Genomic DNA, 23,326 nt, shown 5'->3' on the forward strand with positions numbered 1-23,326 from the left:
AATAGCTTTTTAATGCCTACAGTGGAGCTGGCTTGGGTGGCCTTCTTTAAGTGTTGTGCTGGGTATGGATGAGAAAGAGGGTAGTGGTTGGGGTGGCCTCCAGACCCATTTTCCTTCAGGGAGTGGTACCAAAGAGAACATACCACAGTCACAGCCATGCTACCATTGCCATTTTCACAATGCAAACGTTTTTTATTGCCACCTGTGCTTCTCAGCAGCCCTACAAGGTAGGTGAAATGCTGAAATATAAAAATTTGGGCATATCCTTTTGCATGGACAGGAGCCGAGCACTTTATGTCCTAGATGTCCGCAATACCCAGTATATGTTTCTGTCCCTGTCTTGGCTCGGAATGAAAAAAAGGGGGAAAGCAGAAAATTGTAAGGGAAATATCTGGCTATTTCAGTGCTCTATTTTTCCACTGTATAAAGAGATTTATCATAGCTCAGGTTCTGTTATTATTAAATGATCAACCATCTTGCTTGGTAACCGATACAGTTTATTATATATTTTAAAGAAATGTATTGAATATGTCTATTAAGCATTTCTTTTACATTTTCAATATATGTTTGTACTCCTGTAGATCATGGCTAAGTATACTATATTGGGGTAATGGTTGGCATGAAGTGTAGTGGGAATACAAATTGATAAATAAAATACTTGCTCCTTGCTCTTAAAGAGCTTGTAATCTTGGGAGGAAATCAAACCTACCAAAAAATGAATATAATGGAAAATAAGGTTGAAACAAACAATAATTTGTTTTATAGGATATACCTATCATCTCATATGAAGAAAATGTTTTACTATCTTTTCTTACTTACCGTAATATGTTTTAAAGTGTTATGACTGTATTTTAATATGCAACATTAGATGCCCTCATTTTATAGCTTAGAACTGTTTAAATATTGATAGGTCTATTAACTACGGGGCTATGCAGTAGTTAATTTTCTTTATTTTTCTTTAATATACAGTGACACATAAAATTAAGAAAAGTGAAGTAAAACTTTTGATTAAGGTATGTTTTGGTAAAATTTTATGTCATGATATGTGTTTTCCCAACAAAGATGGCTATACCTATTTTCTGCACTCTGGTTCTCTGACATCAACTGGGTACCTCCAAAAAGTCAGTCCTAACACTATGTAGAGTTAGCAGAGACTCCACAGGGTCAGGGCTCAGTCCTACAAGACTGTCCTCATCTTAGATGCAGTCACAGGTCCCAGTTTGCCACCAGTACTTCTGACTAACCAGCTGTTAGTTCATCTACATTTGTGTCATTGTTCATGTAGATGAACCCCATTAAGTTCATCTACAGTTTGATAATTTGCTAGAAAGACTCTTAAAACTCAGGAAAGTGTTTTACTTAGGAGTAGCCAATGGAAGGAAAGTTTTAGGCGCTGTAAGCAGCACAGAGCTTTCATCCTTTTCAGGCATGCTGCCCTCCCAGTATGCCTAATAGGATGTTTACCAACCCAGAAGCTCTCCTCATCTTATTAGTCAGGAGTTTTTTTAGCCCAATCTTTAGCCTCACTCCCTTCTCCTGAGGTCAGGTTGGTGGGGCTGAACTTCTACCCACTAATCAAGCATTTGTTCTTTCTAGTAACCAGCTTCCTATAAAAACTATCTAGGGGTTCCCTTTCTTGAGTTAAAAGATATTCCTATCGCTAAGGAAATTCCAAGGGTTTTAGGAGCTCTGTGCCAGGAATTCAAGACAAAGATCAAATATTAACTTGTTACTATATATTATAGCACTCTCATAATGAAAAAGTATGTATCGATAGAATTCTAGATCTTAGTAGTCAAAGCTTTGAGCAACTGCTTTGCATCTGTGTCAGTTGTCTGTCCACAATTTAACTTGTCAATATGGTGGCTTCTCTTTCACCTCTGTACTCTAATGGCTTTAGAAGACCCTCATCACTATCCCAGTATTACCTTTTCATTGTATACTAGTTGGGTTTAGGGAGTTGTCAGTACATAAAGATGTCATACTCCAGGGCAGCCCTGGTGGCTCAGCGGTTTAGCGCTGCCTTCAGCCCAGGGAGTGATCCTGGAGACCCAGGATTGAGTCCCATGTCGGGCTCCCTGCATGGAGCCTGCTTCTCCCTCTGCCTGTGTCTGCCTCTCTCTCTCTCTCTTTCTCATGAATAAATAAATAAAATCTTTAAAAAAAAAAAAGTAATACTCCAAGAGTTTATTTGTAATTTCATAGTTTTGTATATAGAACACTTTCTGTTGAAATAGTAGGGTGAGTGCTTAATGTTTTTATACCAGTTCATTGGCTTTGGCAAGTAGCATTCTAAGTTCAAAAGAAGAAAATTGGGAGTGTTTGACTATTGAGGATGAAAATGACTGATGACTGCTTTTAAAGCTAGGGAAATGAGAGCTCTGCTGTTTATTGTCTATCTACAGTTGTCAGAGGAAAGATCCTGTGGACTGAATTATGCCCACAAAATTCATATGTTAAAGTCTTAACCCCTGATGTGGCTGTATTTGGATATAGGGTGTGTAGAGAGGTAACTGAGGTTAAATGAGGTTATGAGGGTATGGCCCTAATCCAATAGAGGATGACCTTAAAGAAGAGGAAGAGACACCCAGAGAAAAGGCCATGTGAAGATGCAGCAAGAAGGCAGCCATCTGCATGCTAAAGAGAGAAGCCTCAGGAAAAACCAAACCTGCCAACACCTTGATCTTGGACGTTCAGCTTCCAGATCTGTGAGAAAATTAGTTTGTTGTTTACCCAGTCTATGGTATTTGTTATAGCAGCCCTAGGAAACTAAAAAACCATGTTATTTTAAAATAGCATGCCAACCAGTGCTCCATGGAACACTGGATCTAGGAAATGTTAATAGAAATTTCTTAAAGGAGATCCTTGGATTAATAAATTTTGGATATAAAGGTATTTGGGTGGCTCAGTCTGGTTAAGCGTCTGACACTTGATTTTAGCTCAGGCCATGATCTCAGGGTCCTGGGATCAAGCCCCATGTTGGGCTCCCCACTCAGTGGGGAGTCTTTCTGTCTTCCTCTCCCTCTGCTTCTCCCCCTGCTTGTGCATGTGCTCTTAAGTAAGTAAATAAATAAACAAATCTTTTAAAAAATAAATAATTTTGGGAAATAATCTACCATATATTCCTCCCCTTAAGAATTGACTGCATTTTTTTTTTCCCCAATTTTATCCAGGGATGCCTGGGTGGCTCAGCGGTTGAGCGACTGCTTTTAGCTCAGGGCATGATCCTGGAGTCCCAGGATTGAGTCCCACATTCAGCTCCCCGCAGGGAGCCTGCTTCTCCCTCTGCCTGTGTCTCTGCCTCTCTATCTCTCTGTGTCTCTCATGAATAAATAGGTAAAATCTTTAAAAAAAAAAAAAAAAACTTTAACACTTCCTAAATATATTTGTCTATGGAACATTTCCTTTCTCTTTTTTAAGTGAAATGTGTTGCCCATCCAGAATAAAGTAGGTGGTAGGAGAGACAGGCGCCCCCCTCCATTTCCCTTATACATATGATATGGTTTCCTGTATCTAAGGAACTTATAAAATGACATCCCTAGAAAATCCTGAGCATGAGATGTCCACCAATATAACTTCATTGAGAAATAGTATGCAAAGGAGGTGAAATAGATGTCTTGTAAGGAGGAGCTCTGGCATCTTATTTTACCTTTTATTCAGAAAGTCATTGTAGTTGATTAGTTATCCTTAATATAATGACTGAAGTGTTTTTCATCCTGTACAATTTTCTTAATACAGGTCTATATTTTTAAGAATTATGTTTCTGATAACTTTATTTCTTGTTTGTCTAAAAGGCTTCATTCACAGCATAATATGGTAGTTACAATCAGAGGCCCTGGAATCAGACCACCTGTACAAGAATCCTAGCACCGTTTCTTCCTTGGGCAGATTTCCTCTCCAAATATAAATTTCCTCCTCTGAAAAAAAGTGAGATAATAGTACTTACCTTTGTGGTTGTTGTGAACCACGTAGTATAGTGCCTATTCCTCAATATAGTTTATATTCTGACTCAGTAAAGTTATATGTTATACAAAGAAATGTGTAGAACATAAATTGTGATGTTCCATTAGTAAAAGGATAATGGGTATTGGCCCTTGTTTTATTTGAGGTAAAATCCACATAACATTGACCATTTTAAAATGAACAGCAATTTAGTGGCATTTAGTGGTTATATACCACTGTTGAAGTACCACCATTCTACTTCCAAAACATTATCACCTCACAGTAAAATCTTATACAAGTGAAGCAATGACTCTGCATTCTCCTTTTTCTCTAACCCCTGGCAACTACCAGTCTGCTTTCTATCTTCATGGATTTATCTTTTCTCATATGTCATATGAGCATAATCATAAAATGTGACCATTTATATCTGGCTTCTTTTGCTTAGTATAATATTTTTGAGATTTATTAATGTAGTATCAGTACTTCATTTTTTTTTTTTTATAAAACTTCTTATACCTAGAAGTGGAATTACTGGGTCATATGATCATTTTATATTTATCTTTCTGAGGAGCCACCAAATTGTTATCCACAGTGGCTGAAACCATTTACATTTCTACCAGCAAAATATTAGGGTAACTATCTTCACATCTTCAATAACACATGTTGTTTTCCACTTTTGTTTTTGAATATAGCCATTCTGGTGGATGTGAAGTATTTCTCATTTCCCTTATGACTAATGATGTTGAGCATCTTTATGTATTTATTGGCCATTGCTGTATCTCCTTGGGATAAGTTCTATTCAGATTCTTCAACCATTTTTAATGAGATTGTCTTGTTTTTGAGTTTTAGTAGTTCCATATAATATTCTGGATATTAGACTATTAACACATATATAGTTTGTATATATTTTCTCCCTTTCTGTACAATGTCTTTCCAAAAATTGATAATGTCCTTTGGGACATAGCCTTTAAGTTTCATGAAGTCCATCTTATCTATTTTTCTTTTGTTGCTCATGCTTTTAAGAATTTATTGCCAAATCCCAGATCATGCAGATTTATTCTTATGTTTTCTTCTAAGAATTCTATGATTTCATTTCTTATATTTTGGGTCATTAATCCTTTATTCAGTTAATTTTTTAAAAAAATATATTTATTTAGAGAGAGCATGTGCATGTGAGCGGCAAAAGGGGATAGAGGAAGGGGGAGACTTTAAAGCAGACTCCATGCCAAGCCTGGAGCCCAGTGTGGACTCAATCTCATGATCATGACTTGAGCCAATTAAGAGTTGGACCTTAACCAACTGAGTCACCCAGGTGCCCCTAGTTAATTTTTATGTACATTGTGATGTAGGCGTCCGGTTTCATTCTTTTTCATGTGGACATTCTGTTGTCTCAATGCCATTTGATGAAGAGACCATTTTCTCTGTTACAGTTGTTCTTAAATCTACCTCTTGACTGGAAAGGTACTCTAATGAAGTGACTAAGATTAGGAGACAGAACACTTGGATCCAAATCTGGCATTACTACTTACTACCTTGTGACCTTGGGCAAGTTATTTAAACTTCTTAACACTCAATTTTCTTCGAATATAGAAAAAGCAACTCCATAGCATTGTTGTGAATATTATATACTAGGTATACACCACTTAGCAAGATTCCTGATAATGAGAGATCCGTTTTGGCAAGAATTACCATCCATATCTGTGATTTGTGAAGAAATTACTATTTAGTAACAATTAACCCAATTTATGGTCCATCAGGCCTAGACTAATACTTTAATTCTTCAAAAGATGGGACTAATGAATCCATAATGAATCCAAATGAATTGAGATAAGTTAAAAAAAACATTAAGATCGAGTGGAAATTTAAAAGTATATCAGGACATTATGTATGCTGCTTACACCTTCATAATATCCTTATTTTATGAATAAGAACCCTGAAGTTTAGAATATTAAATAATTTTGCCAAGATATCATCATATAATGACCCAGTGGCAGAGGGAGGATTCAAATCCGGGTCTGCCTCATTGGAAGGTCTGCTGCTTCACTCTAGAGTAGAAAAAGGATTTAATAAATACATGATCTATCTTCCTTCCTGGAATTTAATTAATACTGGCAGAGGAAGAGATGAGAAATTGTGTGTGTGTGTGTGTGTGTGTGTGTGTGTGTGTGAGGGAGAGTGAGAGAGACACACATGATATGTGCCACATAAAGCATTGCATACTATCAGTTCTCTAAAGGAATATTTTATTGTGATTTATATACACTTTTGGTTAAATCTCAGACTATAGCATATCTGTAAGTATCTTGTAATTCTTTATATAATTAATATTTATAATCCAAGTATTAGTATTTGACAGTTTTTTAGTGTATTGAATTAAAAATTTTAACATCTAGTAAATCAAGGTTTCTTTTTTTATTAAGGTCTCCAAGTCTAATATTTCAACTGGTATTGAAGAAAATTTTAGAATTCATACATTTAGGTTTTTTTTGTGGTTCTCTTAGATGTAATAAAAGAACAGAATCGAGAATTACGAGGTACGCAGAGAGCTATAATCAGAGATCGAGCAGCTTTAGAGAAACAAGAAAAACAGCTGGTAAGTAGAACATTAAATTTCAGTTTAACTTTTCAAAAAAATTCAGAAATTAATGTTAGAATAATTAGCTAAGGAAAAGACACATAGCAGGTGGTGATTTAGTAAGAAATGGCATTTAATGCCTTCCTGCCTTTTCTGCTTACCTTTGTTTATTGTGTCATTCTGATGATTTTTATCAGGATTCTGTGTATCCTGCTGATTATAAAATCAGATTATTCTTCAGTTTGTAGAAGTCATGAATGCTTATGAGGAAATACTGCTCAAAACACAGCTACCTTATTCTTGGTTAAAAACAAAGGCAGAATAATTCTGAATTACAAGAAATAATTACATTAACTCATTGGTGTCTTATTTGATATTTTAGTGATCATTGTGCCTGTGATAATGAATGTACTTTTTAAAAAATAGATTATCTTGCCCACCTTAAAAATTTTTATATTTTTAAATGTATGTTGCTTAAAATCTTTAAACAAACAGCATGATTGAGGTAATGTCGACATGCAGTAAACTAAACATTTAAAGCATATGATTTCATGCATTTTGGCATATGGATAAATTCATGAAACCATTAGGGCCATCAGGGTAACGGACATAGCCTGAAAAATTTCCTTATTCCCTTTGTAATGTCTTTCTTTTTTTTTTTTTTTTTTGCTTCCATTTATGAAAAAAAAAGATTATTTAAATTCAATTAACATATAATGTATTATTGGTTTCAGAGGTAGAGATCAGTGATTCATCAGTTTCGAATAACACCTGTGGTCATTACATCATGTCTTCCTTAATGCCCATCCCCCAGCTATCCCCCACCCCCCTCCGCTCTAGCAGCCCATTTGTTTCCTGTGATTAAGAGTCTCTTATGGTTTGTCTCCCACTCTGATTTTATGTTGTTTTATTTTTTCTTCTCTTCCCCAATGATCCTCTGTTTTGTTTCTTGAATTCCATATATGAATGAGATCATGTAATGTCTTAGACCTATCCCTCCCTGATTCCCTCCTCCCCAGCAAACACTGATCTGTTGCTGTAGATTAGTTCACATTTTCTAGACTTTATATAAATGGAATCATATAATATGATTATTATATGATAATATGTTTTTTTTTTAACATGGCTTCCTTCATTCAACCCAGTTATTTTGAGATTAATTGATGTTATATAATCACTATTAGTTTTTAAATTTTACTTCATAGATGGATACTTCACAATTTATCTGTTAACCAGCTAGTGGACATTTGGGTTATTTCCAGGTTTGGGCTATTTTGAATAAAGTTGCTGTAAAGATGGAATTGAAGTCTTTGTGTGAACATATGTTTCGGTTTCTCTTGGGTATACTAGGAGTGGGATTGCTGGATCATAGGGTAAGTGTATGTATGTTTAACTGTGTAAGAAACTGCTAGACAATTTTGCAAACTGGCTGTAATGTTTTCTCTTCCTGCCAGCTATATATGAAAGTAAAGTTGTTGCACATCCTGGCCAATAGTTGGAGTTGACAGTCTTTTTGTCATTCTGGTGGTGTATAGTGGGTTGTCATTTTAAATTGTATTTTGCTAATTGCTAATGATGTTCAGTGTCTTTTCATGTGCCTTTTAAGAGCTTTTGTTTTTTTTTACATATTTCAAATACAAGTACGTTGTTAAATACACATTTTGCAAATGTTTTCTCCAGTTATTGGCCTTGTCTTTTAATTTCCTGATAGTGTTTTTTGTGAAACAGAAGATTTTTATTTTAATCAAGCGCAATATTCTTTTCTTCTATGAGTAGTACTTTTAGTGTCCCAAGAAATCTTTCCCTAACCAAAAGTCACTAATATTTTCTCTTAAGTTTTCTTCTAGAAGAATTACAGTTTTAATTCTTACATTTAGGACTGTGAACATATTGAATTGAGTTTTACTGTGTTAACCAGCTGAGGGTAGAGGTTCACTTTTGCATCTATTGAGATGCGGATTATGTAGTTTTTCTCCTTTGTTATGTAGTGAATTACATTTATTGAGTCACTAAAGTTGAATCAAGCTTTTGCTCCTGGGATAAGCCCCTTTGGTAATTACATGTTTTTTTGAAATTTTTTTTTTCAGTATGTTGGAATTTTGTTAAGAGTATTTGCACCCGTGTTGGTTGAAAGATACTGATTTGTATGTTTTCGTGCAGTGTCTTTATTTGGCTTTGACATCTGAGTGAGGCTGACTTTAAAGTATAATTTGATTTCTCTTACTCTTTCTTTACTGGAAGAGTTTGTGTATTCTTCCTTTAAATGTTTGATAGGACTCATCAGTAAAGCTTTTGAGAGTGAACATCTGTCAAGTGATTTGTCCATGTCTACTAAATTTTAAAATGTAATGACCTATTATTCATAATATTCTCATATTATCCTTTAACATCTTTAGGATATGAAGTGATGCCCTCCTTTGCATTCCTAATCTTTGCAATTTGTGTGTTCTCTTTGTCTCATTTATTCCCCTTATCTATCTAGCTGATGGCCTGTCAATTTGATCAATCTCTTGTTTAAAAAAAACAGAGGGGTAAGGCTTTTGATTTCATTAATTTTCTATATTTTTTCCTTACTACACAGATTTCTTTCATTGTTTGTTGTTTTTTTTTTTCTTTGTATTTACTAAGTGTGCCACTTTTCTTTTTTCTACCTTTTTAATTTCAAAGCTTTGAGATACCTTTTTTCTAATAAAAGCTTTAAGCTATAAATTTCCCTCTAGGAATTATTTTAATGGTAGCCCACACATTTTCATGTGTTGCATTTTCATTTTATTAAGTTCAAAATACTATCTTATTTTCTCCTGAGATTTTTTTCCAACTGATGACTTATTTAGAACCATGTTGTTTAATTTCTGCTTATTTATGATATTCCTTTCTTTTCCTTACTGATTTTCAGTTTAATTTCATTGTGGTTAGGGAACCACATGATTTGTATGATTTCAGTCCTCTTAAATTTACTGAGTCTTGTTTTCTGATGGAAAATATATTTGGTGATTTTCTTTTTTAGTGTACACTTACAAAAAACAAGTATTCTGCTTTTAGTGATGAAGTTTTTATAAATGTTGGTTAGGTCAAGTTGATGATAGTATTTTTTGCAACTCTGTCTCATTGCAGATTCTCTGTCCACTTGTTCTAACAGTTATAGCAATGTCCTTCAGAGGGGAGTTGTTGATATTTCTCCTGCTAATTGTGTATTTGTTTCTCTTTCCAGTTCTGTCAGTTATGCTTCACATAGTTTGAAGCACTGTTCTTAGGTACATGCTCATTTAGGGTTGCTTTAACATCTTTATTGATTCCTTTATAATTATGAGATGCCCTTTTATTTCTGGTAATATTCCTTGTTCTCAAGCTTGTTTGTGTGTTTGATCTGCTGTTCATGTACCCACTCCTGATTTTCAGATTTTAGTAATTATATAGGATATATCTTCTATTCTTTTACTTAGCTGTGTTTTTGTAATTAAAGTTTTCTTGATACAGAATATAGCACAGCTTATGTCCTGCTTTTACTGAGGTGGTAGGTGAACCTTCTCACTTAGCTTTAAACCTACCACTGTGCTCTTTTTGCTCCGTTCCACCAACTCTCTTTTTTTCTTTTTCCTACTGACTTTTGATTTGAGCTTTTTCATTTTCTTTTGGGCTCTTTGTAAATACTGTTTTATATAAACTTTGCTTTGTATTTGTGGATGAAGGTACTAGTTCTGTCTTTCCCGTGTAAACATGTGGAATGAATTACCCTCTCAGATTACTCTTTATCTGTGTGACTTTATGACTGCCTATTCCTCTCTTCATGATCAGGGGAAAAAAAGGTATATGATGTGTCTTTGATTTTCTTCTAAAATAAATCACTGGGGGACTACCTATCAATGATTTTATTCTCTGCTTTTTATTTCCTTTCTTAGGAATTAGAAATTAAGAAAATGGCTAAAATTGGTAATAAAGAAGCTTGCAGAGTTTTAGCCAAGCAGCTTGTACATCTACGGAAACAGAAAACAAGAACTTTTGCTGTAAGTTCAAAAGTCACTTCTATGTCAACACAAACAAAAGTGATGAATTCCCAGATGAAGATGGCAGGAGCAATGTCTACTACAGCCAAAGTAAGTAGGGACCTTTATATCCATACATTTGTAATTTTATCTAAGACATTTAAATGTCAGTATTCAAATCAGATTTAAAAGTACCTCCTGATGTATATGTGATACAGAATCTGTGAAATATTTAATAAAAGGAGTTATAATACTACATAATCCAAATAACTACATCTAAATTTTTTACGTATAGTTAACTTTCATTATTATATTAGTTACAGTTGTGTATAGATTTTTTATTAATTTGTTACATTGTAAAATCTCTTGTTTCAGGACATTTTGATTGTCCCAAGGTCATGTGTAGCCTCTAGATTTTTTAAACTGACTTAAAATATTGTTTGCTTTTTTCCCTTAAATTGTCAGAAGATTTTTGGTCTTAGTTCATTAAGCTATAAGTTTTGATTACTTTTGAGTAATAATTTGTTCTTGATTCATTTTCACGTGTCAGAGAGATACATGATTTCTGTCAGGAGGATTTATCAGTTTTTATCAGGAACTTATGTTTAACTTCTGGCCTTTTATTTTTATTTTTATTTTTTTTAAAGATTTTGTTTATTCATTCATGACAGACTGAGAGAGACAGAGGCAGACACAGGCAGAGGGAGAGGGAGAGAGAGAAGCAGGCTCCATGTAGGGAGCCTGACGTGGGACTTGATCTCAGGTCTCCAGGATCACACCTCAGGCCGAAGGTGGCGTCAAACCACTGGGCCACCGGGGCTGCCCAACTTCTGGCCTTTATATAAAAAAATGTTTTTACTATAGAGTTTAAAGGACTCTGAGCCTTTTTTAGAGAGAGAGAGTGCGGTGGGGTGGAGGGTAGAGGGAATAGGAGAGAGAGAATCTTAAGTAGGCTCCATGCTCAGCACAGAGCCTGACGCAGGGCTTGACCTCATGACCCTGAGATCATGACTGTGATTTTTTTTTTTTTTTTTGAGGGGCATGTCATCATTTTAATGATGTAGATCTTTGGTGTTTCCCTCATTAGCAGTCAGACTATCCCCTCTCCTCCCACCACAATGTTTCTATGATGAGTTACAAACAGAAAAGAAATCACATTTTCATACTAAAAACAAAATAATCAGAGCCTTGATTTCTCCACTAGAAACTACACGTACAGTTCAAGATTCCACATGCAACACCTTAAGTCACAGACCGAGACCTCACACTCTGACCTGGAGTCTCATCCCCTCCCCTAGCCTGGGGCTGGCTTTGGCCTGGGCTCATGGAATACTGCCACCCACAGGTGCTGCTCAGAGGGCCGAGGGGTGGGGTGGGGCAGGGGGAGAGCTTGGTGGACAAGCCCTGGGGGCTGGCCAGCCTACACCCCCCACTCCTGAGTGAGGACCTGCCCACCATCCCTTGACTCCATCCTGTATCAGACAAGCAGGCTGCCCCCTTCACTCCATGGCTGTCCCTTATTAGTAAGTGCAGGAAGTTCCTGTTCTCAGGAATCTGGGAGCCTGGCCTGACCCCTGACTGTGGTCTCTGTGGGGTAAGATGATAGAGACAGGGTGAAGCTCTGGAAGGCTCAGAGATGGAGGTGGTTCCTTGGGGCCAGGCTGCTCCTCCTCCTCTTGGGCTCCTGGTGGCTCTGCCCATGCAATAGGTAGACAGGGCAAAGCTGCCCCATTGGCCACTGTCCAGAACGGTTTGGCCCAGATCTGGAAGACAGTTCACCCTTCTGGGGCTCTCTGCCCAGGGGTGAGTCTCTTAAGCCATGTTTCTAGGAGAAAGGGGAGGTTCATGGCAGGGATACCCACTTCCTCCTCCATTCACACGGAGCACAGCAGTATGGCTCTCCTGGGCTCTCTTTTAGAGAGATAGAGAGAGAGCGTGCGCATGCATTTGGGAGGAGCAGATGGAGAAGAGAGAGAGAGACTCTCAAGCAGACTCCACAGTGAGCACAGAGCCCCCAACATGGGCACGATCCCACAACCTGTGAGATCATGACTTGAGCTGAAACCCGAATTGGGTGCTTAACCAACTGAGCCACCCAGATCAGCCTTAGATCTGGAGGCTGTTGAAGTAAGTCCCCAGGCCATAATGAGTCCGTGACCCTTGGGATGACTTGGGATCTGAATTTGCTAATCTGTCTCCCTGAGATTCTCTTGGCATTATTGGACACCAGAAGAGCAGAGGATGGAGGAGTCCTCCCCAGAGGATGGAGGAAGCATCCCCAGAGCACCCCTTGCTGTTACTCAGCTCATTATGAACCAACTCTTCCCTCCACACAGGAGATCAGAGGGAAATCCCTGGGGCTAGGGCTGGTGTCCACTTCAGCTGGCTCGGAATCTTGACATCAGTGCCCTGAGAATCCGTGGACTGGGAAGGCCAGCCCCGTGTCCCTCTGCTGTGCCTGGAATGACCTTAATGACCAAGAGTTTTTCTTTTGAATTGTAGCAGCTCATCACTTTACTCTCAGCCCACCCATTTCAGTAAGCCTTACAGACTCACTGTGGCTGCCTTTTAAGTTCGTAACAAGCTGTGTGCCTCTGAGGCTGGATGTGAAGAAGTGGATCACAGCCAGCTTATTTTCACCCCTGAGCCTCTCCTGTCACCATCCTGAGGCTTGGCATGCAGGCTGCAGTCTGAGGTGTTCTGTTAGGACTAGAAGGTGAGGGCACCTGGGTGGCTCAGTGATTGAGCGTCTGCCTTTGGCTCGGGTCGTGATCCGGGGTCTTGGGATCGAGTCCCGTATTGGGCTCCCCACAGGGAGTCTGCTTCTCCCTCTGCCTGTGTCTCTGCATCTCTCTCTCTCTGTGTCTCTCATGAATAAATAAAATATTTTTTAAAAAAATAAAGGTAGTAACAATATAAAAAAAAAAAAAAGGGGGTGTTGGCATCCTCCTTACTCGCTATACTGCCCAGCAGTTCCGCAATGCACCCCCGTTCTTGGAGGACCCCAGCCAGCTGCCCCCTAAGGAGGGTACCCCAGCCCCAGGCTATCCCAGCTATCAGCAGTACCACTAAGGATGTGACTGTCATCACCACCGTGGGAGCTCCTCCTCCGTTCCCTCCCCGATGATCTACCTCGAAGGGAGGGCTGGCTCCTAGTTGGCCCTGGGACCCTCCAGAGAGGGCCTCTACTCTGTTCCCTTGTCCCAGGGCGGGGGATGGGGCACCCCAGCTGCTCTGACGGATGGGTCCCCTTCTCTCTCAGGGCACCCCAACCCCAAATTCACATATAACAAGTTCTCATCCCAGTCCCCTTTCCTGGCGCCCTGATGAGTATTTAAAGCCAATTTTGAAGAAAAAAAAAAAAAAAGTTGGACAAAGCCAAAATCAAGTTGGACAGTTAACTGGCTGAGCCATCCAGGTGCCCCTAAGCTTTTTCATTTTTAATAAATAATGGACCCCCTTTATATATATGAAGTACTCTAAAGACTAAGAAGACATTTTAGACAAAGGCCCTGCCCTCACAGATTTTATAGTTCATTTGGGGATGGGATGAGTTTAGGGAGCAGGGAGGTTAAGCTTGATCTAACAGGGAAACTTCCTACACTATATATCCGTTTGCATTAAGTTTCAATGAACTGCACAAATCTTTAAATTGAATGATCTGAAAGACTTTGCAGAAGACCTAGGTCTTAAAATACCACTAGGTATTAAATATAAAGAAGTAGGCATATGAAGACCAAAAGAAAAGAAAGCCACAGAGGAGAGAAAGTAGGAGGTTCATATTAGAAAAATGGTATGTACAGTTGATTCTCATTATTTGAAGTAGTTAATGTTCTGTAAAGTTCACTGTACTGAATTAGTGAATATCAAACCATTGCTACTAGGGGAAATACGGGGTTCGTTCCTCTGAGCCTTTGGTCACAACATTTTTGTCAACCAGCTTATACTTAACGTTTTATGTGTTTCTGTTGAAAGATGCTGTAGTTAATAAATACTGTTGATTCATTAACATTGAACTCATGCCTGATCAAAGTTGTTAACGTGTATTTTCTCCAGGAACACATCATAGTTTCATGCACTTAGGAACACTATACAACAGTTTGGTACTATGGTTGGGGCCATTTTAAATGGAAAAATCAACAAAGGGTACAAAAATGTGGCACTAAGTAGACCACAGTAAGGCAGAGTGTCACCTTGTTCAACCTCAGCTAGAAATAAGCATGTTGGGTAACTCACATTTTTTTGTTGTTCTCTGTGTGTCTAGAGAGGAACACAAAAGTTCTGTGTGTATTGGTTTGAGGTTACAAATAAATTTTAGTGAGGAGGCAGATCCACAAACATGGAATCCAAAAATAATGAGGAGCAACTCCCAAAATAATGAGGAGCAACTATAATTGTGTTTTAGGATACAGAGCACATGAAAATAGAATTTATCCATCTTTGGTGCAGTAAGTATAGTGACACATTATGTTCTTTAAAAAAATAGAGGAAGTTTCAATACAAGTTTTGTTTTGTCAGTTAACTAACTCTTGGTGGATCTTTTACAGATCCATTTTCTACAGTGAAAATTACACAGTTAAGGGCAAAAACTTTTGTTTTCCTTTGTTCTTTTACATTTGGACAGAACCAAACATCTAATTTGGGAAAAGATCATATGTGCTGATCACACACTTGAGATGGGTAACCTTTCAATTATAGTAAGGAGAAAACTGCTTATTTTGTATTTTTTTTTTTGTAGGTATTAGGCTAGGAAAAGGTACCAAATACGGTCCTGCCATATAGAAGTAATCGTATAGAGATATCTGAACTAGAATTTTCATACATTTTTTTTAAGAAATGTATTAGCTCAGCAAATATTTGTTTAAACTTTATAGGTAGGAAGTATAACAAATGATGGGGATAAAGTGGAAAGCAAAACTAGGCAAGGGTTTGAACTGTACAGTCTACTTCAGATTTTATTTATGTATTTATTTGAGAGAGTGAGTGGGAAGAGGAACAGAAGGAGAAGGACAAGGAGATTCTGTGCTGAGCTTGGAGTCCAACCCTGGGCTCAGTCCCAGGGTCCTGATGAAATCATGACCTGACTTGAAATCAAGAGGTGGACACTCAACCAACTGAATCACCCTGGCACCTCCCTACGATCTCTTTCAAAAACAGCCTATTTGAGAAGTAGTTTAGTGTGGCAATTAGTAACATACATTCTGGATCAGATTACTTGAGTTTGAATCTTATTTCTATTCGTTTAGTTTTGTGTCTTTTGCCAAGTTATTTGCCCTCTGTGCCTTCATTCTCCATTTTTAATAAAGGGAAAATGGGGGCAACTAGTACATAAAAGATTTGTCAGGTTTAAATAAATGTCTTTTAACTTTAAACGTTATACACAAAGTACTTTGAACAGAGTCTGGCACATAATTAAGACTATATTGGCAGTTACTACTTTATTATTATTGTTGTTAGTAGTATTAGGTACAGCAGTACTTTAGGTTGCAAGTGAAGTAAAATAATACACATCAGTAAATAGGGAATTTCATCTACAGTTAAATAGAATTTAAGAGGGTTATCTATTCTAATCAAGGATGTCAGGGACTACTTCCCTAGGAAAATGGTGAAATCTGGAGTGTTGATAGTAAAAACAAATGTAGAGGAGCTTTCCAAGTGTGAGACAGTATATGCATAGGTCCTATGGCAAGAGAGAATATGGTACATTTAAGGAAGTGAAAGATCTGTGTGGCTAGAGGGCAGTGGTGCACAGTAAGATTAGCTTGTTAAGCAGAATTCAGTGGTGTTGGGTCTCATAGTGAATTATGGAATTTGGCTTTTAATGCTAAAAACAATGGAAAACCACTTCAGAGGTGTGTGGGCTGGAGAGGGATGGGGAAATCCAGTGTTATACCAAGGTTACTTTGGCTGTAGTATTGTATAGATTGAGAAAAGACTGCTTAGTATCTTTGAAACTGGTGTGTTTTTATATTGTATGGTGTCTTTTAATGCTTAACCTACTGAGCCACCTAGGCACCTATACTGAAAACTTTTACATATAATATGTATAAAATGTTTTGGCCATATTAGATAGCATTAATCCCTTGTAATGAAATAACTTTTGAATATAAAATGTTAGAGCATTCTTGGCACATATTTTTTGTAAAACTTATGTAATGTTCATTTCTTGAAACTGTGGTTAAAAATTTGTTAATGGTTAAATATGTGTGCTGTGTATCCTCCTTTTTAATTTATTTTTTTTCCTCCTTTTTAATTTAGACCTCAAAAGCTTAATGAAAAATTTTGTAAAATTTAAATTGCAATTCTTTTCAATTGAGACATTACCTGCTTGCCACATAATAGGCAAATGTAGTTTTCTCACTTGAATAGCAATGGATTTTTTTTGTTGATGATGTTTTTTAATTACTTTTTTTTTTTTTGCCTACTGTTCATATGAGTTTTTTTCTCACCCTGTTCTTTATTGCATAAATGTTAAGCAGATGGTTTCATTTTTTTTCTAGAATACTTAACAGTCTTATGTTTGATTATGGCAGGATGTATATCTTTAGAAAGCCTGAATCTAATTTGATATGTTCTCTTTGGACTTATTTCATAGTAAAAATGTCACAATTATGTAGCCAACATGAATCTTTTCATCTATTTAAAGACAATGCAAGCAGTTAACAAGAAGATGGATCCACAGAAGACATTACAAACAATGCAGAATTTCCAGAAGGAAAACATGAAAATGGAAATGACTGAAGAAATGAGTAAGTTTAATAACTTGTAATGAAATTTACGGTTTTTTCACCTTTGAATCAGCCAGGTTTATTTACTAGCAACCTCATACTCTAATCCATAAAAGCACAAATGTTGAAAAAAGCAATGATACAGCACCCTTCTGAATGGATGTCTGTATTATAAACTCCAGTGTATTTTTATATTGGCAAAGTATGAGGCTCAAATCCTGTCAAGCTTTTGTTCTTATTTTTTCCTTTTCCTTCCCAGAGTTATTTAATATTTAGTTTTCTTCTTTTTGACTATAAACTAAGTGCATTTGTAGGAGAATACAAAGGAACAAAGTTTATTTTAAAAATCTATTATTATACCCCCAGATATAGTTACTGTTAATGTTATATGCTTCTTTCCTGTATTTTCCCATGTCTTTTAGTAGTTAAATCATATTACATGTGCAATTTTGAACCTTATCCTGCTTTTAAAAATCATAAGAGTATGATATACGCATGTACTCAGAACCTTAAATCTTCTTTGAAGTCTTTTTTTAAATAGCAGTAATATTGCATAACATCAGTAGTAAATAACTTCAATCTTAATTTATTGAACCATGCTTACATTGGTTAGTAAGATTGTTTTAAAATTTATAGTGTATTAGGTAATCCTTTGAAAATTTTTCTGTATTATTTTTGTCTAAATTTCTTAAATCTTTTTAAGAGTATTTATTAAACTTTTTAAAGGCTTTTGGTTCATACTGCCAAATTCTTCCCAGAGAGACTATACCAATCTTTATTTTGCCACTAATCAGTAAGACACCCTTTACAGAGTCCTGGTCAACACTGAATTGTTATGTAACATATTGTTATGTTATGGTATTTCAAAACTGACATCATTATTTTACTAAGATATTTTCTAATTGTTTTGCAACTATATAGAGAGATATGCTAGTTTGGCTCTGCTTAGCTGCCAGAATTTTAATTTAATGGCATTTAGTGTGTAAAATAGTATCTATTTTTGTTTTGTTTTGTTTAAAGATTTTATTTATTCATTCATGAGAGACAGAGAGGAGGGAGGCAGAGGGAGAAGCAGGCTCCCCACAGGGAGCCTGATGCAGGACTCCATCCCAGGACCCCTGGATCACAACCGGACCCAAAGGCAGATGATCAACCACTGAGCCACCCAGCTGCCCCTACAAAATAGTATCTCATTATATTACCAAGATTACTAAAGTCAACACTGTTCAAGTATTCAATTTCAGAATATATGTTTTCCTTTTAGGAGTTAATAAAATTGCATGTGTATCTTTGATAGTTCAAAAATTCTGTAGCTTTGATTGTGAATCTTTGAAAAATACAACTTTTTAAAACATCATTAGTGAATTTTTAATGACTGTGAGAAATGTCATTTATATAATGATCACAGTATCTAACATGTTTTTGTGATTTCCAGTGATGGCACAGGTGTAAACATATCTTAGAGGAATTAACTTTTCCATTAAGCTATAATGAAGAGAATCAATAAACTCATACACTCATATCTATCATAGTTCTCATTTGTATTTTAGTACTTTGCAAATGGGTCTGAAAGAATAGTAATTGTTGGTGATTACTCATATCTTCTATGACCTAGTAAAGTACATTAACATTAGTATTTTCATCCAAAGGTAAATTCAAGATTTGAATGGATATATATTTTTCCAGTTGAAGAACTTGTTCACGTTCAAATTTTGGAAACAGGATCTTTGAGAAATCTGTATTATTCATGCGTGTGCACACACACACACACACGTTTTATTTATATATATGTATTAGTTATTTTATATATGTAAATATATATATATGGTTAATTTTGTTACAGTTTTTCTGAAAGCATTCTACTTTGTTAGTCCCTGATTACATCTCTCTGTTCTTTCTCATCTGTCTCTTTCATTTTTTTTTGTCACTGCTTCTTCATTGAGTCCCTTATAGACTTTGTTTTTGTTTTGTTTTTTTTTTAATTTTTTAAATTTATTTATGATAGTCACACAGAGAGAGAGAGACGCAGAGACACAGGCAGAGGGAGAAGCAGGCTCCATGCACTGGGAGCCCGACGTGGGATTCGATCCCAGGTCTCCAGGATCGCGCCCTGGGCCAAAGGCAGGCACTGAACCGCTGTGCCACCCAGGGATCCCCCTTATAGACTTTGACTTAGACTTCCCACCCCCATTATTACTTCACTAGCATCAGAGTATTACAACTGCTAAATTATTTTTCAGAAACTTATCTCTGAGGATGCCAGTGAGATTCCTTTAGTTACTTCTTGTGGACTACAAAATAAAGTCCCTAGATGTAAATCAAAAACAGTTTTCAAGTCAGGCCCCTTTATTTTGCCAGTGAGCATACGAAGGCTCAGGTAAAATGACTTTCTCCAACAAAAGTTGAATATGTACTGAATGGAAGAATTGAGACTCTACTTGAAGGTGTAACATTTGTTTTATTTTTTCAGAGATGATATTCTATATTTTTGTCTCAGAACTTAACATAGTGTTTTCCAAATATACTTTATGCTATTGAGCTAAGACAAAAAATCAATTGTCAAATCATGTTCATACCAACCAGAGATCTTAACCAGTATCAAGGTTTATTAATAATATTAAGGATACAAGCAATAAGGATGTACATGTGAAACAGGGAGAGGGCTGGGGCATCCCAAATAATTTCCTAGATCTTTTTTCTCTTAGCAGACATATAAGCTCTTTGACCCAGGTAATAGATACTAAAGGTAAATTAAGGTAAATATTAAATATGATTATTTAATGAAAAAGGTGTATCTGTTTGCCTTAAATAATAACACAGTGGAAGAACTTAATCTTCCTTTAGTGTATCCCTGTTGTCTTCTACCAATTCTTTGCTCATTCTCTTCCCTTGATCTGTTTGGTCAAAACCTATGCATCCTTCAAGGACCACCTCACATGTACTTCCTCCTACTTGGGTGTAATCTCTTCCCTCTGTATGATCATTTACCTTTCTTATTTACCGTAATCTGGTTATTAATGTCTTCTGTACTTAAATATAAACTACCTGAAGTCTTCATTTTTCTCCATCTATCCATTAATTGTATTTGTACGACATGCTAGGCACTTTGCTTTAGAAGTAAACAAGACATAATCCTAATGTGGTACCACCTTCTGTACAAAAGCCTTGCCATAAATATTTTGGAAAGGGAAGGGAGGAAGAGAGGGATATAGCAGTAATAATCTTTGTGAGGTTAAATTGGATGTCCTTCTTAGACAAGTTTAGTAGAATATGGAACCTCGGACTTTGTTAGAATAGTCTACCTATATGTTGAATGTAAATTTAAGTTGAAAATTAACTAAGAAGAGTAAACTGTCTCCCTATTACTTACAGGATATTTGATTCTTGCATATTATTCCATCGTCAGATTTAACAGCTGCTACCTAAGTCACTGAATACAGTTTGTGGAATCATATTTAAATACTTTAAGCCTTTTGCTGTGAACTTTTTTGTTGTTCATTAAAGACACATTTTTTAAAATCAGGGTAGATTAGTTTTATTAGAGGATAATTTGCATGGCAATGAAAATCACTCTAGACTTAGTAATTTAGAAATGTGTAAGTGAACTTCACTCACATTTGAAAATGACTTGTAGTTTGTTGGTTCTCGTAAGTTTGCCCTTGAGTAACATTTAAATGTATACACAGATTTGGGCCACCTTCTAAAAATGTTAATCTAACCTGAAATCTGTTTGAAAGTAATTGTAATTTTGTTTCTGCCCTTGCCCACAAGTCAATGACACACTGGATGACATCTTTGATGGCTCTGATGATGAAGAAGAAAGCCAAGATATTGTGAATCAAGTTCTTGATGAGATAGGAATTGAAATCTCTGGAAAGGTATGAATAGACCCTTCTTTTTTTTTTTTTTTGGTTGGAAATCATTTTTACCACTTTGGTCACTTAAGTTAGCCTTTATTCTTAGATCTATGTTTTTATATCTGTTGGAATGGTGTGTCCATTTGTGTCCTTTTCCAAATGTTTGATAATGCACATTTTTTTCCTTTTCCTTTAATGTAGATGGCCAAAGCTCCATCAGCTGCCCGAAGCTTACCATCTGCCTCTACTTCAAAGGCTACAATCTCCGATGAAGAGATTGAACGGCAACTCAAAGCTTTAGGAGTAGACTAGTGAGAAAAACCATAATATTTTACTTACTTATGGTTATTTAGTATAAACCAGGCACAGTGCAGATTCGTTTTACAAAACACATTTATTTGCAAAAATGAAGACCATCAGCAAACAGTTGTTTCCTAACCCATGGCTATTTTGAGTCTTTTACCAAAGAATGACAAGGATGCAAAAATGGGAACAGTTTGGATTTTAATTAGAACTATTTAGGAGTGATGATGTGTAAAAAGTTGACTTCTTTTCTGCATGGCATAGAGAAATTATATTCATTACTTACTGTTTATGTTCTGTGTTTTTACACTGAAAAAAATCTCATTAAGTGCCACTTAGCACCAACTAAAGAGACTTGTAAAAATATTAAAAATATATCATTAATTCTGTATCTGTTGCTTGTCCTTTGTAAAAGTGATATGTGTTATGACCTTAGGCAGTTCAGCTGCCAAATTATTTTTAAATGATCCAAAAGAAGAGTGCTATTTAAACATCTATCTATCTTAAAAACTGTCATGAGCTTTTCTTTTCTTTTTTTTTTCCTTTGGGAGAACATTCTAGTTGGTAAGTTTATTACCTTTAAAAATGTACTTGGCACCTGCCTTAAACAGCACAAACTTATTGTACAAATCTTTAAATTATTTTAACTGACAGAAAAGAATTACATTTTAAACCAAAATTAAGGCCTCTTAGAAAAATTATCCTGGTTTTCTTTTGTAAGGCTTGTAAAAGTGAATTGAATGAAATATAATTAGCAAAAATGGACACTGAATTAATAACATTTTATAGTAATAAGACTGTATTTTGGTCTTCCAAGAACTGAGAAAATATTTCCATATGAGGTATAATTTAATCTGTGTTTAATTTTGATCTTCAGTAATGTAAATATTGAATCCTGTAAATGGAAGCCTTCCTTCTTAGTTTAACACTACTATGACAATACTTGACCTAAATTTTAAAATAAAAACTAACATTTTTTTCTTTGTAAATAAACTACAACTTTGTCAGAAATTACTGCCGAAATGTGTATTAATAATGTATTAGCAGTATTTCTTAAGGTGGAGTTGCTACGGTATTTAATGTATGTATAGGAAGTGAGAAAAAATGAAATGGCAGATTAGTCAGAGATAGAATTTAGGATTAGGTGGGTTTAAAAAGTTACGTCATAATACATGAGTTCTAGCATATGTCAACATAAAAACCATGCAGGAGATCAGATAGGTATAACCAGCTTCCGATGATGGACACATTCGTTCTTATATCGACAACGTAAATGCATGTTAGGACTAGCATACACGTGGCACGTGGATCGGTGGGAGGAGTGAAAAATTCAGTTACGTAGTTGATGATTCCTGAGCCACCATACGATGAAAGATGAGGTTGCACTGTCGATAGCATTAAACAGTTTCCTCATCATTGATAAGTCATAACATGTTCCTGGATTACGGAATGTTAACCCAGAACTTGTGTTGATTCTTGGATGTACATGATGATGCCAATTAACTTTATTTACTTTCTTGTTTACATGTGGGGGCTTTTGTTTTTAAAAATTATTTTGTTAGAAAAATTCCAATAAAGATTTACTACTGTTATGCTTTTTTTCCGTATATTTTATTTTTGGCTTCTGCTAAAGTACCTGGTAATTTTTCAAAAGAATGATTTTTATTATTTTCCTGGAAAGAAAATTAGGTAGCTGTTCCTCATATTTTAAAAAATGTCTTTTCTAAGAATTAGCTGTTGATACAGGACTGATGTTTGTGAATGGAGTAAGTCTAAGAATTGGTGGTTCACATGAATTTGGTCTGATGATTCCTTTTCTAGAACTTCCAGGGGATAAACATTTTTAAATATTCTGATACAATTAAGTCTTAGTGATTTATTTTCGATTAGAAATGGATACTACAGAAGGCTTTGGGACCTAAAGGAGAGAGTAGAGCT

At 36.0% G+C, this 23,326-nt stretch overlaps 1 protein-coding gene across 1 annotated transcript in view; it reads left to right on the plus strand.

The window, feature by feature from the left end:
- The window catches only part of CHMP2B (charged multivesicular body protein 2B), a 30,485-nt gene extending 7,505 nt beyond the window's left edge, over positions 1–22,980 (plus strand). Inside the window, exons 2-6 of the mRNA XM_025986429.2 lie at positions 6,444–6,535; positions 10,417–10,611; positions 17,147–17,249; positions 21,000–21,106; positions 21,287–22,980. Coding sequence (XP_025842214.1) covers positions 6,444–6,535; positions 10,417–10,611; positions 17,147–17,249; positions 21,000–21,106; positions 21,287–21,397 — 608 coding nt within the window. The 3' untranslated portion in view covers positions 21,398–22,980. The remainder of the gene's footprint in view (positions 1–6,443; positions 6,536–10,416; positions 10,612–17,146; positions 17,250–20,999; positions 21,107–21,286) is intronic.
- Positions 22,981–23,326: the final 346 nt, after the last annotated feature.

The sequence above is a fragment of the Vulpes vulpes genome, chromosome 15, assembly GCF_048418805.1.
Source record: "Vulpes vulpes isolate BD-2025 chromosome 15, VulVul3, whole genome shotgun sequence".
Taxonomy (NCBI): Eukaryota; Metazoa; Chordata; class Mammalia; order Carnivora; family Canidae; genus Vulpes; species Vulpes vulpes.